Here is a 16,780-nt window from a genome sequence, read left to right as displayed (position 1 = left end):
CCAAGTAGTCAATGCATGATGTTGCAAACTTGTATGTAAATAAGATTCATTCAAAGAGCCACACATAAGTTAGTGATAGAGAATTTGCTTAGTGTGTATAAAATTGTGCTGGGGAAAGGGGTCACATAGAGAAAAGAAGAAGAGGACAAAGGTGGGAGACAACATACCAATGAGTTTTGGATCAAGAGAACAGAAACTTCACTTATAATTTCAGATAACAGTACTCATAATTATCTGAAAAAAAAGTGTGTGGTAGTGTACATTAGTAATCCCAGCAATCAGGAGGTTAGGTAGGGGGTTCAATTGTCTAAAGCCAAGACTGGAGAGATGGTTCTGGCTGCTCTTCCAGAGGCCCAGGTTTTCATCCCAGCATCCACATGGAAGCTCACAACTGTCTATAACTCTAGTTCCAGGGGATCTGATGCCCTTCCAAAGGCACAGAAAGGATGTGAACCACAGGCATGCATACAGGCAAAACACCCATACACATAAGATACAAATAAAAAGAATCTAAAAGTCAGCCAGAGCCACAAGGCGGGCCTGAGTTGGCTACATACTGAGACCCCCATAAAAAACAACAATTATCTGGAGGGCTAAATTAGCCACTGATTTTCTTTTCTTTTTGGTTTTTAATCTTAAGTATTTCGTGGGAAATATCTTCAAGCAATTCAATCAAGGCACTATGTCACAATGAATTAAAAGCAAAAACCAAGGAAAGGGTGCACAATTTTTAAGAATGTGAAATTATTCTGTCACTAATTTTTGTGGTTTGAGAAAAATTAGTTTTCATGTACGGATGTTCTTTAGGTAACATGCAACAGCTTAACTATTGTTGTATTATTGAGTATGGTAAAGAGCTACTGATCTAATCCATCAGAGTAGAGTTCTTTGGGGTTCTGAGTAATTCTTTAGAGAGTTAATAGCCGGAGACTGCACAATTTATAAGGCTCTGGAGACAAACAGGTACAAAAAGATTTGTGTACAAACAATTTTTAGAAATGCAAATTTGGAAACTGCTCACTTGTTCTTTAGAAATGTCTTGTGGATCATCCTTACCAAGGGCAGTCTTGGAGATACTGCCCTAACTGGACCTGTGATCGTTAAGTTCTGACAATGCTTGACAATGTTAAGTAACAGTTCTGATTACAAGTGATGTAAATAAATCCCTAGAATCACTTCTAATTGGTCTTCTCCGATGTCTTCAAATTGCTTACCAAATTAAATTCCATTTTCTCAGTTGAACCCCATTTCAACTGAGCTTCCAAGTGAGACATCATCTGAACAACCAATTCCAAGTTTTGTAAAACAAGGTTAGAAAAATTTGTTAAGTCCATCTAGGCAACAGTCAAGAGTATCTAGATGGCTCCTTTTCCTTCCTTCTCTTGAACAAGAGTTCAAGGGCTGAATCTGTGCCAAGTAATGGCAGTTCAGATCCATCGAGCTATATAAAAGCCCAAATAATATTAATCTCTGGAACTATCTAGGATAAAGCACAGACTAATCACTAACTTTTTCAAAATGAGAAGAGCAAATGCACAGCAAACAAAAGCACAGCACCTTAACTTCACTTTAGTAACTAGTAAAAGCGCTCAAGTCCAGAATTGTAAGCAGCTGTGCAGGGCTAGCAGAGGCAGCGAGTCATGGAGGAAAGACGAGTACACCGTGATCTTCCTCAATGAAGCTTTAACCTGCTCTTAGGACTATCTCATCAGCTCATCTTTACCTCCACCACAAATGTGTCAATGATGTGCTCCCTGGGGAGGAACCAGTGGGCCACTTCCTCTTCATCCATCACTGGAGCTAGATGAAACTGCTTCAAGTAGCTGTTGATTAGTTCTCGGACTGCTTTGATATCTTTTGGTTCCATTGGTCTCAAACCTGAAGTCTTTGTAACCTTGTTAGAAAGAAAACAAAGCAAAGCCAGAAGCACAATGAAGAGGAGTAAAATGAAATTACTCTGTGCTCACAGTTCGGCCCATATGCCAGCAGTACCTAGAGGCACTTTTTAGAACTGGAGACTCTTGGCTCCAGTTCTGCTTTAGTCATCAGAACCTGCAGTGTATCATGATTCCACTAAAACCCGAAGCTGGACCTACAGAATCCCAGCTACTTGAGAGGATGAGATACGGGAATTAACTACAAGGTCAGGGCCTGACTGGGATTATACAGTAAGTTCAACCTAAGTCTGGGCAACTTATTTAGCATGGCTTTCAAAATAAAAAGATGAGGGCTAGATAGTTAAGGGGGGTAAAGAAGCCCACTGCCAACCCTGAGCACTGAGTTCAACCCCCAGGACCCACATGGTGGAAGGAGGGAAGCAACTCTTACAAGTTCCCCTCTGAACTCCACCTGAGCATCTGGCAAATGTATGACAGCCTGCACTCCCATAAAGATAAAGTCGATAAGCTAGGATGAGATGTGTCCTATCTTCATTTCTTTTTTGTTGTTGTTTTTGGTTTTTCAAGATAGGGTCTTCTCTATGTTACCCTGACTGTCCTGAAACTCACTCTGTAGACTAGGCTGGCCTCAAAAATCACAGAGATTTCCCTGCCTCCCAAGTGCTGGGACTAAAAGCATGTGCTACCAATGCCCAGCTTGTGTTGTCCTATCTTATCTAAACGAACTAAATGGAAACATTACAAGCTGATATACCAAGAATTTAACAAATATGAGTAATAACATCAAACTTTATGATTTTTCCTTATAGAAATATTGGATAATTTTGTTTTGTTTTTGTTTTTAGAGACAGGGTTTCTCTGTGTAGCTTTGTAGACCAGACTGGCCTCGAACTCATAGAGATCTGCCTGCTTCTGCCTCCTGAGTGCTGGAATTAAAGGCATGTGCCACTACCACTAGGGATAATTTTAAGTTAGTAGCATAAATATTGCTAATATACTTTTTGTTTTCAATTACTTGTAAATATTTCTAAACTAAAAATCCCTAGAGATTCTGTCTTCAGCAGGGAAAAGCACCTGCCATAGAGGCCTGACAATCTGGATTTGATCCCCAGATCTCACATTTTTATAAAAGCTAGAGGCAGTGGCGTACACCTGTAACCAACTCTACACAGTTGTTCTCCAACCTCTACATAACACCATGTACATGCATGGGCTTATACACACAAGTAAGTAAATTTAAAAAACAAATCAGTAAGACTCCTAGAATTCAATCATTATAATTTCTGAAGGACCCTATGTAGACATCCAAGAGAGAAAACCAGTTTTATCTTCAGTGGCAGCTACCATCAATTACTACAGGGGAGGGGTGGTGGTGGGATGTTTCCAAGGCTCTGTGACCAACAGTTTTGACTGATTACTGGTTAATGTGTGGGAAAGCAGGGAAGCTAGCAAAGTATGCTTTACATTCCCAGGCCCAAAAGGGTTCTCAGCTGAGCATTTACAACAAGCTGTTAAGGTCTATAAAGATAAAGAACCTCAACTAAAATACCATTTAATTATCTGAAGTTGGAGAATAAGCAGCTCACTTTTATTAATCTTTTTGTGGCTCTCAGAAGATTAGAATCATCCAGTCCCAGTAAAGTGCACAAGGCCCTGGACTAAATCCTAGTACTACAAAAAGAAATGTCCAGTCTCACCTGGAAATAAGTAAATTAAATATGCATTTCTGAATGCAAGTTAAAGGCCAAAACCATCTAAAATTTGCCAGTATACCAAAGTCACTTTTTGAAAATTATTTTCTCTTGGGCCAGGTTATATAGCTCAGTGTAGAATGCTTGAACAGCACAGACAGGTCTGGCTTCAGTGGCACAAAAGAAGAAAATATTTTCAGCTATGCTGCTTCATAGATGAGACAGTTACAGCTGTCTTCAAGAATAAGTGGGAAGACCCAAACTGAGGTAAAAATAGGATGCTTTTGTGTAAGTGAATAAAACACTCAAGTTTCCTGGGGGCTCAACATAAAGCAAAGAAGCTTTCCTAGTTAATGGAAGCATGTTACATTTCCTAAGCAAATTCTGTGTCTTAGTCAGATACTTTCTCAGCCTCAACTAATATCGATTACTTTTTGAACTCTATGTAATCTGAAGCTTGTATAATTGTATAAGGAAAACTCAAAGCTCTACTGAAAAACAGAAGTGCTATCATCAAACATCAGAGCATGAGCTGATTTAGAGCAGAGATGGTTATGATTACTTGTATGTCTAAGAAGGGAGTTTGTAAGTACTAGAATCATCTAGTGCTACTAAACATAGAATAAGCTACATGCTTTAATGTAGCATATTCCTTTTAACAGCACAAAGCATAGACATGCTGGTTAACTAATCCTTTTTATCTACTTCAAATTTCTTTATTTTTAAGCCCCCTCCTTTCCAACTTTGTTAATATTTAACTTCAAATAAATACATTGAAAGGCAGGGAGACATAAAATGATATTTCTTGGGTAAGCCTAGCCTTTGGGGATTAGTAGTCATGTCAATCTTGTGTTTCCATGTCAACTTCTATGATAGGGATAATAGCTTGCCATCCTGTGACTGCTCAGGCAAGCACATGAGATTATAAATGTTATAAATGTTCATTCTCTAGCACAACGGTGACCTGATAAATGTTAGCACCTACGTTCAGAACTCTATGCCTAGGACACAAAAACAAGAACTGTAAGAAAATGGAAATGGTAAAAATAAAACAGAGCAAAAGATACCCAGCTTATAATCTACAACCCCAGAGAAGCTTGAACCCTCCTCCAGAAACAGATGAAAGCAGATGCAGAAATCCACAACTAACCATTGGGCCAAGCTCCTGGAGTACAATTGAAATGAGGCAGGAGCAAAAATATGAACAAAGGAGTCAAGACCATGATGGGGAAACCCACAGAATCAGCTGGTCGGAGCTAGTCAGAGATCACTGACTCGGGTCTGACAAATGGGGAATCTGCATAAGACCAAACTAGACTCCCTTAATATAGGTGACAATGGTGCTGCTGGGACAACATATGAGGCCACTGGCAGTGGGTCCAAAATCTAACACTAATGCACAAACTGACTTAGTGGAGCCCATTCTATATGGAGAGATACCTTGCTCAGCCTAGACATAGGGATGTAGGTGCTTTGGTCCTGCTTCAACTAGATGAGACAGACTTAGCAGACTTCCTGGGGGAGGTCTTATCCTCTCTGTGCAGCAGATTTGGGGTGGGGGGAGTGAAGGGAGTGGTAGGAAAAGAGGAAGAGGGAACTAGAATTGGGATGTAAAAAATAAATTAATAAAAAATGTAAAAAAATAGCCGGGCAGTGGTGGCACACACCTTTAATCCCAGCACTTGGGAGGCAGAGGCAGGCGGATCTCTGTGAGTTCGAAACCAGCCTGGTCTACAAGAGTTAGTTCCAGGACAGCCTCCAAAGCCACAGAGAAACCCCGTCTCGAAAAACCAAAAAGTAAAAAAATAAAGAAGCTTAAAAAAAAACTTCGTATAAAAAGCAACACAAAACAAACAAAAAACCAGGGCCATGGAGCGAAAGTTTCATCTCAGAAGACCCCCTTATGCTGATCGGTTTAAGCTGCTTGACTGTCAGCAGCTGTACAATCTATCTTTAATCAAGAGGCACCAGGGTAACTGCTGTTGGCATTTTTAAATTTTCTATTGTGTATACTTTCATCTCTTTTACTTTCCTTCCTCTTTTTCTACCAACTACTATGCTAATTGTATCTGACGATTATTTTGATTGGTGATTGATGTGGGAGGGACAGACCAACTGTGGGCAGCACCATCCCTTGGGAGGCTAGCCTGGGCTAAGAAAGCTAATTGAGCATGAGGCATAGAGTGAGCCAGTAAGCATAATTCCTCTATGAGTTTTACTTCAACATTCCTGCTTCAAGTTCCTGCCCTGATTTTCCTCAATGATGGACTGTGACCTAGAAGTCTGAACAAAATAAGCCCTTTCCTTTCAAAGCTGTTTCTGGTCAGAGCTTTTTTGCAGCAACAGCATGAAACTAGACTCTGCATTCCTCTTTCCTATACCCGAAAAAGAAGAAAGATACTTAGAACATGTCAAAGATAACTGTTCTTTTCTGTCCTCATTTGTATGGTAATAACTGCACAGTAGGCCAACCTGTGAGCCTGGGCCATGGTACCCCTAACAGGGGTGTGTGAGAGAAAGCTGCATAAGGAAAGCGGTATAATGAAAATCTTTGAAGCCTAGGATGGGACATCACAGGTTTAGTTTTATGGACTGGGCTACCGTCAACCTTCCTAAGCCTAGTTTCTCATGTGTATGACAGGAATAATAAGTACTAACTTCTGAAATTGTGAGACTAAACTGAATTATATATGTAAAAGCATATTGTAACCCTAAGCTTACTTGGAAAAAAAAGCTAACACTTTGAAGACATGCCTGCTACAGAAGGAACCCTGCCAACTTTAAGGAACATGCCAAAGTCTGCTTTTAGAACAAAAACCTGGCTAGTGATTCAGCACCAATTTACCAAAGTTTGTTATTTGTGAGATTAATTCTTAGTCCAAAGTACTTTCAGCACCTTATATTTTTACTACCTCAAATAAACTTGGGGTAGGTAATAGAACTGCTTTTCCTTTGTTCCATTTTAGGCAACCTCTTTGTAGGTATTTTCCTTGCACATAAGCTAGACTGCTTTGTGACCAATACAGAGACCCAGGAGACTAATGTACAGCATTCCTTCTTGGTGAAAAAATGGGGTATGGCTGCATTTTAATTTCATTTCACATATAGCAAAACATTGAAGATCTTATTGGTAGCTGAGAGTGTCTGGACAGTCCACCTTCTAGAGACCATGCCTGGTGTGAACTATTCCCGCTGGGCACAGAGGGAACTGTGATTTGCTGCTAACCAATCAACAGTAGTGACTGGAGGTCTCTTTCAGGACTTGGCTGCACAGGGTTCTGGTTTTCGTCTAACTGGCACACCTCCGTTCTATAAACTGCTCTTATTGGCTTTGAGATAAATAAGCTGCCAGGCTATGGGTTACCCTGTGGAGAAGACCCTGTGGCAAGGAACTGAGAACAGGCTTTGGCAGCTTACAAGCAAAAATGGCTTTCAGCCCACCAGCCAGAAGGTAAGTCAACCCTTGCAACAACCCTATGAGCTGAGAAGTGGATCTTTCCCCAGTCAATGTTTATAAAACTCTGGCCCTGCTGACTGACACCCAGAAGGCTAGAAGCACAAGATTCAGTTCAGGACACACATGAAAATAAATGTACATGGTGTTTTGTTTAGGCAGGACAAATACTTTTTAAATTAATTATTTATGTGTATTGCATTATATGTATATGACACCTACAGAGGACAGAGTTACAGATGGTCATGAGCTATTAATGCTCTTAACTGCTGAGCCATCTCTCCAGTGCCCAAACACAGTATTTTATGTAATCCAGGCTGGTCTTCAAATCTTTATTTTCCTGCCTTAGTCTCCTGAGTGCTAGGATTACAGGAATGTGTCACTATGACTGGTTAAAACTTAACTGTTAAAAAAAAAAAAAAAAAAAGGCCAGGCAGTGGTGGTGCACATCTTTAATCTCAGGAGGCAGAGGCAGGCAGATCTCTATTGAGTTCTGTTGAGGTTACTGGTCTACAGAGTGTTCCAGAACAGCCAGGACTATTACACAGAGAACCCCTGTCTCTGAAAAGCAAACAAAAACATTAACAATTAACAACTTAAAAAGTAGTCAGGGTGGAGCTTGGACTTTTTTCTCCCTCATTTAAGGGGCAACACTCAAAAATGCTAAACTCCCTTGACTTGTATTTAATCATATACAACCCTAACACCATGAACTTGAAAAAGGCTGAAAATCAAAGTTTTCTGAGTAAATTTCCCATTTTCCTAGCTCTGAGTCCCACACCATCCATTCTTGTTACGGCCTTCTTCTTTCCCAGAAAATGCACAGCAGCATCAGTCTAATATTAATACTGCTCTTCTGTATGAAAACTGTCAGTGGTTACAGACTCAGAAAGCTGTACATGCCTCTTACTTACATCCGGAAGTCTGTAAAGCTTCATCGTTCTCTGTAAGGTCATGTTTCTACTCAAGTGAGAAAATTTCACTTCTACCAGTTTCCTGGGATTTAGGGATCGGTGCCAATACCTGGAAGACAACGGAGGTTTCACTATGTCTTAGCTGTTCCAGAAGCATCGATGACCCTGACCCTTTTCTATGCATTAATTAGTTTGAAGACTTAAAGAAAAAAACTGATACATTAAATTTACTTGCATTGCTAGTTAAGTTCCTTTGGAGTTTGTGGAATTTATCTCTTCCCCTGAAGAAGAATATTAAATTTTTAGTATTTTTTATTTTACTTAATAAAAGTATGTACATTTTAACTGAGCCTCATGATCTTATGTGAAGCAAACCAAATAAAGAAGTTTAAGACCATGAAAATATCCTTGCAAAATAAACAGTATCTGTTATAGTAGATACCCATCAAAGAAAACTAACTCTGAGAAAATCCTTGAATTTATGATTCCAGTTATACAATACATTATTTGTACTGAAATATACCTATGATGTCCATTTTTCTGCTTATTTACTAATGTAATAATTTAGTGAGTTATAGTAATTTTATAGTTTTATATTATATTCATTTCAAGTTTCATCCCACTTGAGTCAAGAGAAATTGTGGTGGGAGATTATTATTTTTTTGATGTCTTAAAAGCAGGTTAGACCAATTGCATGCCCTCTGGAGTAACTTCTGAGAATCTGGTTAGTTATGAAGTCATAAAAACAGTTCAAGCCTTCTTTCTTATCTAACAAGAACATCTGAACTGATAAAACATGTCATATTCAGCAGTGCTGCAAGAAAACTGAGTTTGGCCAGGCAGTGGTGGCTCCTTTAATCCCAGCACTAGGGAGGCAGAGGTAGATGGATCTCTGTGAGTTCGAGACCAGCCTGGTCTACAAAAGCTAGTTCCAGGTCAGCCTCCAAAGCCACAGAGAAACCCTGTCTCGAAAAACAAAACAAAACAAAACAAAAAAGAAAAAAAAAAAAGAAAAGAAAACGAGTTTAGATGCTGAAAGCAAACAATGTGACACTGGATGGGCATTTCAAGGTTTCCCCATGCACACACATTAAATGGAGCAGCCATAAAAACATAAATCCAGCATCATCAGTGGGTAAATTTTACTTTTAAGGCCTAAGAAGGCTACATGATATACTGAATATTGGACTCAATGGTTCTAGTTTTGTCTCCAACAAACTACTATTCCCAGCAAGCCCAATCCCTGTGGATTATATCAGAAGAGAACAATTCTTCTAGCAAGATGGTAGTAAGACCCATCACATCTGCAAAGAGAACCTTCTGATGTCTGTGTGGTGCTATTACCTGCATGTGGCCACTGGCTTAGGAAGAACCACTCCAGCAGTATACACAGCCTGAAAGATTCCTTCTAGGTTCACTCTTCTAGTTATTTCTCGAATTAACACTGGGGCTACCCGTTTTGATCTCAGTTTCTTATGGACACAAAGAAAGTTGATTTCCACCATCCTCTTCACACTGACAAACAGATGGGACAATTAGAACACACTTAAAAAAGCAAGGCAACACTTTCAGAAAGTCCCAAAGACTAAGACCAAGAAAAGCATTCCAAAACATAATATTCAAGAAAAATACTGCATCGTGAAGGCATTTCACACAATCAGACCAGATACCATTTTCTACATCTATTGTCAAAATGACCAAACTTTAGGCCAGGGAAACTTGGCTTCCTTGATCTCAATCAGAATTTAAAACTTTGGCCTATTATTGTAATTTTAGATGTTGGATCAGATATGCCTCAAAAAGTGTTCCTATATTTGTTTTTTCCTGCAACATATGTAATTATGGCAACAAAACCAAACAAAGACCCAAAAAAGCCTGCAGTGATCTATTTTTTATGATTTATTAAAGCTTGCCTAAGGATTCAGAAAAGCAAAGTCAGTCACAAGCTATAGAAGCCAGGAACACCCTCAGAAATCTACAAGACCTCCTGTAGAAGTTCAGTACTTATCCACTCCACATAGAGGAATACTCCCTGAGCCAAGACACACAGGGATGGGCTAGGTCCTATCCCAAAGGATACGAAAGACTCTGATGACACCCTATGGAAGGCCTCACCATCCAGGGGGAGCAGAAAGTATATGTGATAGGTTGGGTTTTAGTTGATGGGGAGTGGTAGAGGAAGAAAGGAGGGAGAGGGAACTGGGATTGTCATGTAAAACAATCTTGTTTCTAATTCAAATAAAAAAAAATCTGCAGGGAAAAAAAAAAAAAAAGCCAGGCACACACCTTTAATACCAGCAGCTAGAAAAAGGAGGTGGTGGTACACACCTTTAATCCTAGGACTCTGGATTAAGAGATAGATGGATCTTTGTGAGTTCAAGGCCACCCAGATCTTCACAAGAGTGAATCAATCTAAAAGAGAATTATAGCTCACACCTTTAGTTCCGACATTAGGGAAGTAATCCCAGCACTCGGGAGGCAGAGGCAAGTAGATCTCTGTGAGTTTGAGACCAGCCTGATCTACAAGAGCTAGTTCCAGGACAACCTCCAAAGCCACAGAGAAACCCTGTCTGGAACCAAAAACCAAGACCCAACAAACAAAACAAAACAAAAAAAGAAGTATGTAAGACAGAAGCAAGGTCTCAGAGAGGCATTCATTCTCCAGCCACGCTGAGGACAGGTTACAGTCTGAGGTTTGTCGAGAACTTGTAGAGACAGGATCTACCCACACAGCCTGAGATCTAGGTGAGAAGCTAGTGGCCAGCTGCTTTGTTTTTTTGATATTCAGCTTGAAGCCTGAACCCCAGTATCAGTCTCTGGGTCATTTATTTTTGCATGTTACAAAAACTCACAACAACAATAATAAAAAACACCCCACAAAAAACAAACTAAATAGTAACCTACACACTCCCAAGATAGCCCAGTATAGAAATTGCAAAGTACTGTTCCAAACATGACGAATTCCCCAAGACCCCTGGAGAAGGACCTTGATCAGACCAGAGCTGACACCACTCCAAGCTACCATAAGCCTCCCAGAGCTTCAAAGTTTAGTTCTGACTTGAGGTGTGCATGCATTTTATTTATATCAGTGTTCTTGAGAGCACAGGCTTTTATCAGTCAGCTAGGCAGCCCACTATGGTAAACAAGCACATTAGCTATTAGACCTCTGGCTTCCATATCTGGATATTTTGACTTTTGGGGCTGGCCATCCAGAGCAAAAATGTAACAAACTTATCCTCTAGAGAGAGTTTATTATCTCCTTTAAAATTGCTAATTTTCCAGAAATACCTGTTGATGGCTTTATTCTATGTATATAATAGATACATAAGTCAGATATGTGCAGGTATGAGACTGAGAGGCAGAGAGAGTAAAAGAAAAATAGAAAGGGAGAGACGATGGACAGGAAAGTAGAGTGAGGTATAGGGCAGATAAAGGGATAGAAAGACAGCACTGTCCTCTCATCTCTGATACAAATTTTCCTTTGCCTTTAAAAACAAAAAAAAAACACTAAATAAATCATTAGAATGTTTTAATTTACAGCATCAGTGTACAAAGAACTCCTAAGCAGTTCTCCTAAACAATCTTACTATCAACAGTCACATTGAGTAATCACTGACTTACTTATTTTGGCACCGAGGACCCACAGCTACACACATGCTAGGCAGGCACTCCACAATTGAACTGTATCTCTTGTCCTTTGGTTTTTGAGTCAGAATTATACTACATAGCACAAGCTGGCAACACCAAAGGTAAACATCTAGTGTCTTTCTCAATGGCTCTCCACAACGTTTTTTTCCTGAGGCAGAACTGAGCACTGAATCAGGAGTTTGCTGATTCAAGTAACTTGGCCAATCAAGAAGTTCCTGGTACCTCCCCCGCTCCCATCCTCCTGAATCTGCTCCCCCCATTCCAGGATTACAGCTAGGTATCATACATAGCACCTGGCTTTTAATATGGGTGGTGGGGATCCAACCTCAGGTCCTCATGTGTGGTAATACCTTGCTTGTACAAATAAAGCCTATCTAAAGATCAGAGAATAGAGCTTGCCACTAGCTAACAGTGGAGGTCTGCAGGGCAGAGACGGGAAGTGAGATGGCTGGGACTGAGAGAGGATATAAGTAGGAAGAAACAGGAACTCACCCTCTTTTCCATTGGGAAGCTAATGAGATAAAGGTGGCTTTGGCTTGCTCTTTCTGATTCTCAGCATTTTCCTCTATGTCTGACTTTGGGCTTTTATTGTTTAGACTACTTAAGAACTCCATTTACACTCATGCTTGCATAGCACACACTTTTTACTGAGCTCTGTCACCCTAGCTCTGTACTGTGTAATTTTTAAAAGCTTGTTCTAATTATCATTTGGAGGGCACACACACACATGCACAGCTTTAACACATACCTGTCATAAATTCGGATGTTTGCTGGGATGGCACTTATGAAACCTACTAGCTTTTTATTTGAAGACACTCGGACTCCACAGTGCCATTGCAGAAGCCAGCCTGGGGGACGAAGAGCCCTGGTGTAGAGAAAAAAAACATACCAATTATTATCCAAGAACACAGGAACAAAGTAAGACTTCTTGATTTAACAATCCATCAATGGCCCATGACCAGCCAGGCATACCACAAGAGAAACTCAGGTGAATAGTCGAAGCGGAACATATTGTCATCGTCTTCCACATAATTCTCGTTCAGCAATGTATACAACTCCTTCAGCTACAAGACAAAACAAGAGTATTGTTTAAGGTGCATCTTAGATACAATGTTTGTGAATGAAGGCATTGAATTAAAGTCTTACCACTTCAGCATTACTCAAGTCTAAAGTGTCCCACATAAAACCTTGTGGCAAAGAATATGGTTCCTGGCGGATATTGTCCTTGTCTGGTTCAATTGCACCATGAGATGTAATGACTTCATCTGGAGAAGAAATAAGAAAAGGTATTACATTTCACAGTAGTCTGACAATCCCAAATAGTCAGCAACAGAAGTTAAAGGATACTTTCAGATTTAGGACATTGGGCTCAAAATAATCCAATTAATAGTAACAGTAGCAGCTATATTAGTACATGTTTTAAATATGACATTATTAATAATCATATGTAGTAATGACTAACATTATCATTGTGGATTCCTTTGGACTGTTATTTTACCAGTTAAAGCAAAAGAGGAACTGATATCACCTAGTAACATTATAAAATGATGTCTCAGCCTCATCCCTAGGTTGCAGTACATCACCACTGTAAGACATACAGGCTTGATACACCAGCTTTATTAATGATCTCCCCCCTTTTTATTTCATTTCCACAAATTGAGGATAGAGGCCAAAGTGACTTCTGACCCTTCCCAGCAGCAAAACCTAACACAAATTTCTAAACTGATTACTTCTCCCTACCTGTCTTAGGGTTTCTACTGCTGTGAAAAGACAACATGACTATGACATCTTACAAAGGAAAACATTTAATTGGGATGGCTTGCTTATAGTTCAGGGGTTCAGTCCATTATCATCATTGTTTGGGACATGGTGGCATGTAGGTAGACATGGTACTGGAGAAGTAGCTGAGTCCTATATCTTACAGGCATCAGGAAGTACTCTGAGACATTGGGCGGTATCTTGAGCATAAATGAGACCTCAAAGTCCACCTTTGCAGTGACACACTTTCTCCAACAAGGCCACACTGCCTAATAATGCCACTCCCTATGAGATTATGGGGACCAATTACATCCAAACTACCACACTACCATTACTGCTAGCCATGTAGTCTGTACTATAGTCCATGTCTAGTAACTACTGAGTTCTCTCACTTTTTGGGGGGCAGTGTTTTGTGTATGTCAGGTTGGCCTCAAACTTGTTATGTGGCCCTTGATGACCTTCAACTTCTGATCGTCCTGTCTCTACTTCTTGAGAGTACAGGCATGTACCACTTCTGGTTGGTAAGGTGCTGAGAATCAAACCCAAGACTTTGTAGTAGACAAACAGTCTACCAACTGTTATCAGCCCAGCCATTATGGTTCACATGCATGCATGCAAGCAAAACAGTCATATGCATCCAATAAAATTTTTTAAAAAATATTAAAATTATAATAATACATAGGAAAAAAAACTTCATACAGATCAGCAGCAAAAACAGGAATAAAGAGAAAAAAATATCCAACTTTCTGTATAGTATATGTGGCTATATATTATATATACTATAGTTGTACTATAGAATATAGTATATATAGTTATCATATACAGCATATTTTTAGTATATAATAATGTGTTATATATTGTATTACATGCATACACACAGGAAGGCTTAATAGAAAGTAATATATAATACATATTTTAATATGGGAAAATTGGATAATATAACAGGAACAGCAATCAGACTACAATCAGTGTTATTGAAAACAAATGTTCCTACCTAACATCTATTCTTTAAGAAGACAGATACTGGTTTTTGTGTTAATTTTGAGTTTATGATACAAGACTAAGTGAGGTGTCTTCACCCTGGGTTATGCATATGAGCTTACTCAATTTGGGCACTGGCTGTGTGTCCCAGAACTGGTATCTGCGCTTTGTGGCCTCATCAATGTTCCTGGCTGGACCTTGGCATGCAGACAGTAGCTCCATTGCTCTCTGGATGTCCTGTAGCTTCTGAATAGGGATGGTGGGATTCTAGAAGAGCAAAGACACAGAGACATATGATATGAGGCAGCTGCTATAGCTTTCGAACGCAGGGCAACTGTGTGTATTGGCCTCAGAGGCTGCAACTCCTAAACACTGTCCCACCTCCTGGAAGCCTGCTGCAGGCTGTCTGTGAATATATGGAGATGAAACAACTACACTGTTGCAGATTACTACTGTGCTGCAGTTTCAATGGGACTCTGGTGGTTTGGGAACACTAAATACACAAAAACACCATTTGCTTCAGGATCCCGCCCATCTGTGCCGGTCCCACTGTTCCTTTGGGAAAAGAAGGCAAAGAGTGACATGCAGGGCATGCATTACTGTCACACAGCAGCCAGGCAGCCAGGAGCCTCGGTTGTGCTGTTAGCGTTAATGCTCTGCGGCAGCAATGGAGGGGCAGAGGAAACAACTTCTAGAACAGAATCTAGACAGACAAGAGATGATTAGAAGGGAAAGGGGAAGAAAAAGAACAGAGAACCTTAGGGCTATGCTGGGAAGGAAATGGTTAAGAAGAAATCACTAACCCTGCTACTGTGCCCTCCTGGGCCACACCCAGCCCTTTTCACACTAGAGGAGCCCTGAGACAGAAGGCAGAAGAGAAACTTTTCTGCAAATCATGATCCTTGGCAACCACTGCTTGTTCTCCCAACAGAAGTGTGGAAAACTAGCCTCATTTTTAGGTAAAATGTATTCTAATCTATAAAGTGGGCAGTATTTTTAAATTCCAAAATTCTCTAATCAAAGCCAATATACTTGCTTTTCTCTGCAGATTCCCCATCTATTCAATTCTTCAAATGTAATAATACACAGAAACTAAGACTACGTTCAAAATGAAGACACTGGACCTGGGATTTGATGTAGAAATCAGTGCCCTCCTCCAATATGTAAAACAACTGAGTTTAAGGATTTCGATACCACTCAAATAATGCTTTCTACCAGGATTTAGAAGTGGTTGGAAGAAATTTCAGAGCCATTAGGTTTTGCTGCACTATCAGTACTCTGAACATGAAGCAAAGGGACAATGGACTCTCCATGTCTTATAAGCAGCAGCTTTGGACTTCGGCTCAATTTTGAGTCTGAAATCTTGCTCTGAGCAGCTTCTCTAACTGAAGTAAAAACACAGGCTGCCCTGTGGCAGCCTCATTTGCTGGGTTTCTTTAGGTTCTTGACATTGAAATTACCTAGTAGACAAAGCTATGAAGTTTAACTGGAGCAGGGCAACAGTTTACTGTCTCTACTCAGCTTCCAACAGTGTAATTCTATTATTGCTGAGTCTGGAAGCTGTTTTAAACTAGGACCATATCTTAATGACACATACAAATTAAAGAGACTACTTTCCTGTTCTAATCATTGCATTCTTTCTCTCTCTCCTCATCCTCCCTTCTCTCACTTTCAGAAGTGGTACTAGGAACTGAACCCAGAGCCACATACATGTTAGACAGGCAATGCTCTACCACTGAGCTATAGTCTCAGCCTTTTAAAAATTTACTTTGAGACAGGGTTTCACTAAGTTGCCCAGGCTGACCTTGAATTTGTAATATTCCTACATCAACCTCTCAAATAGGAACTTTTACAAGCATGAACCACAACATGTATCCCTGCATTTCAGCCATGTTATTCATTTTACTAAGCACAAATACTCAAATGTGATAAAATTCTCTTATAACGACAAAGAAGTGTGTATCTAGCTATTCTTAGCTGATGTATGTAATTTGTTTTAATTCTAGTTGTTCTTTTGGCCTGTTGATTTCATATCCATAACCTCATATGAAGTGCTTAGTTTGATTTCAAACTTTTCTTGCCTTATAAAAACTTGGGTCTGGTTTTATTTTCCAACACTTTAAGTAACTGATTTCTTATATTTCAGGTTGTGAGCCTAGCCTTTAACGGCTGAGCTATCTCTCCGGTCCTAAGTAATTAATAACCACTGGAAATTTCAACCCAGTTTACTAAGAGACCCATAACAGGAAACAAACTCACAACATAGTTCAACTAATAATGCTTGAAGATTCATTTAACCTGAGTTGAAAATGAAAAGTAGAATCTAGGATTAAAAAATATACTTGTCTACAAAGCCCGTACTGAATTTGTTGTAGTAAAGTTTCTTTTCTGATAGTTGAGTTAAATCTTTCAAGACACATCAAAAGGAAATTATTC

At 39.7% G+C, this 16,780-nt stretch overlaps 1 protein-coding gene and 1 long non-coding RNA gene across 3 annotated transcripts in view; one reads left to right on the top strand and one right to left on the bottom strand.

Annotated features, from left to right (window-relative positions):
* Nmt2 (N-myristoyltransferase 2) overlaps positions 1 to 16,780 on the bottom strand; it is a 44,358-nt gene that overhangs the window by 4,733 nt on the left and 22,845 nt on the right. For both annotated transcript variants that reach the window (XM_027405221.2, XM_027405223.2), the window contains 7 exons: positions 14,467 to 14,611; positions 12,752 to 12,870; positions 12,578 to 12,669; positions 12,354 to 12,470; positions 9,302 to 9,472; positions 7,958 to 8,066; positions 1,724 to 1,894 (listed from right to left, as the gene is read on the bottom strand). In XM_027405221.2, coding sequence (XP_027261022.1) covers positions 1,724 to 1,894; positions 7,958 to 8,066; positions 9,302 to 9,472; positions 12,354 to 12,470; positions 12,578 to 12,669; positions 12,752 to 12,870; positions 14,467 to 14,611 — 924 coding nt within the window. The remainder of the gene's footprint in view (positions 1 to 1,723; positions 1,895 to 7,957; positions 8,067 to 9,301; positions 9,473 to 12,353; positions 12,471 to 12,577; positions 12,670 to 12,751; positions 12,871 to 14,466; positions 14,612 to 16,780) is intronic.
* On the top strand, positions 6,753 to 16,704 carry LOC118238600. The gene is made up of 2 exons (XR_004769338.1): positions 6,753 to 7,040; positions 15,393 to 16,704. It is a non-coding gene; the product is annotated as an uncharacterized LOC118238600 (long non-coding RNA).

The sequence above is a fragment of the Cricetulus griseus genome, chromosome 3 (assembly GCF_003668045.3).
Source record: "Cricetulus griseus strain 17A/GY chromosome 3, alternate assembly CriGri-PICRH-1.0, whole genome shotgun sequence".
Classification (NCBI taxonomy): Eukaryota; Metazoa; Chordata; class Mammalia; order Rodentia; family Cricetidae; genus Cricetulus; species Cricetulus griseus.
The sequence above is the reverse complement of the archived record's forward strand: the minus strand, read 5'-3'. Positions and strand labels throughout refer to the sequence as shown.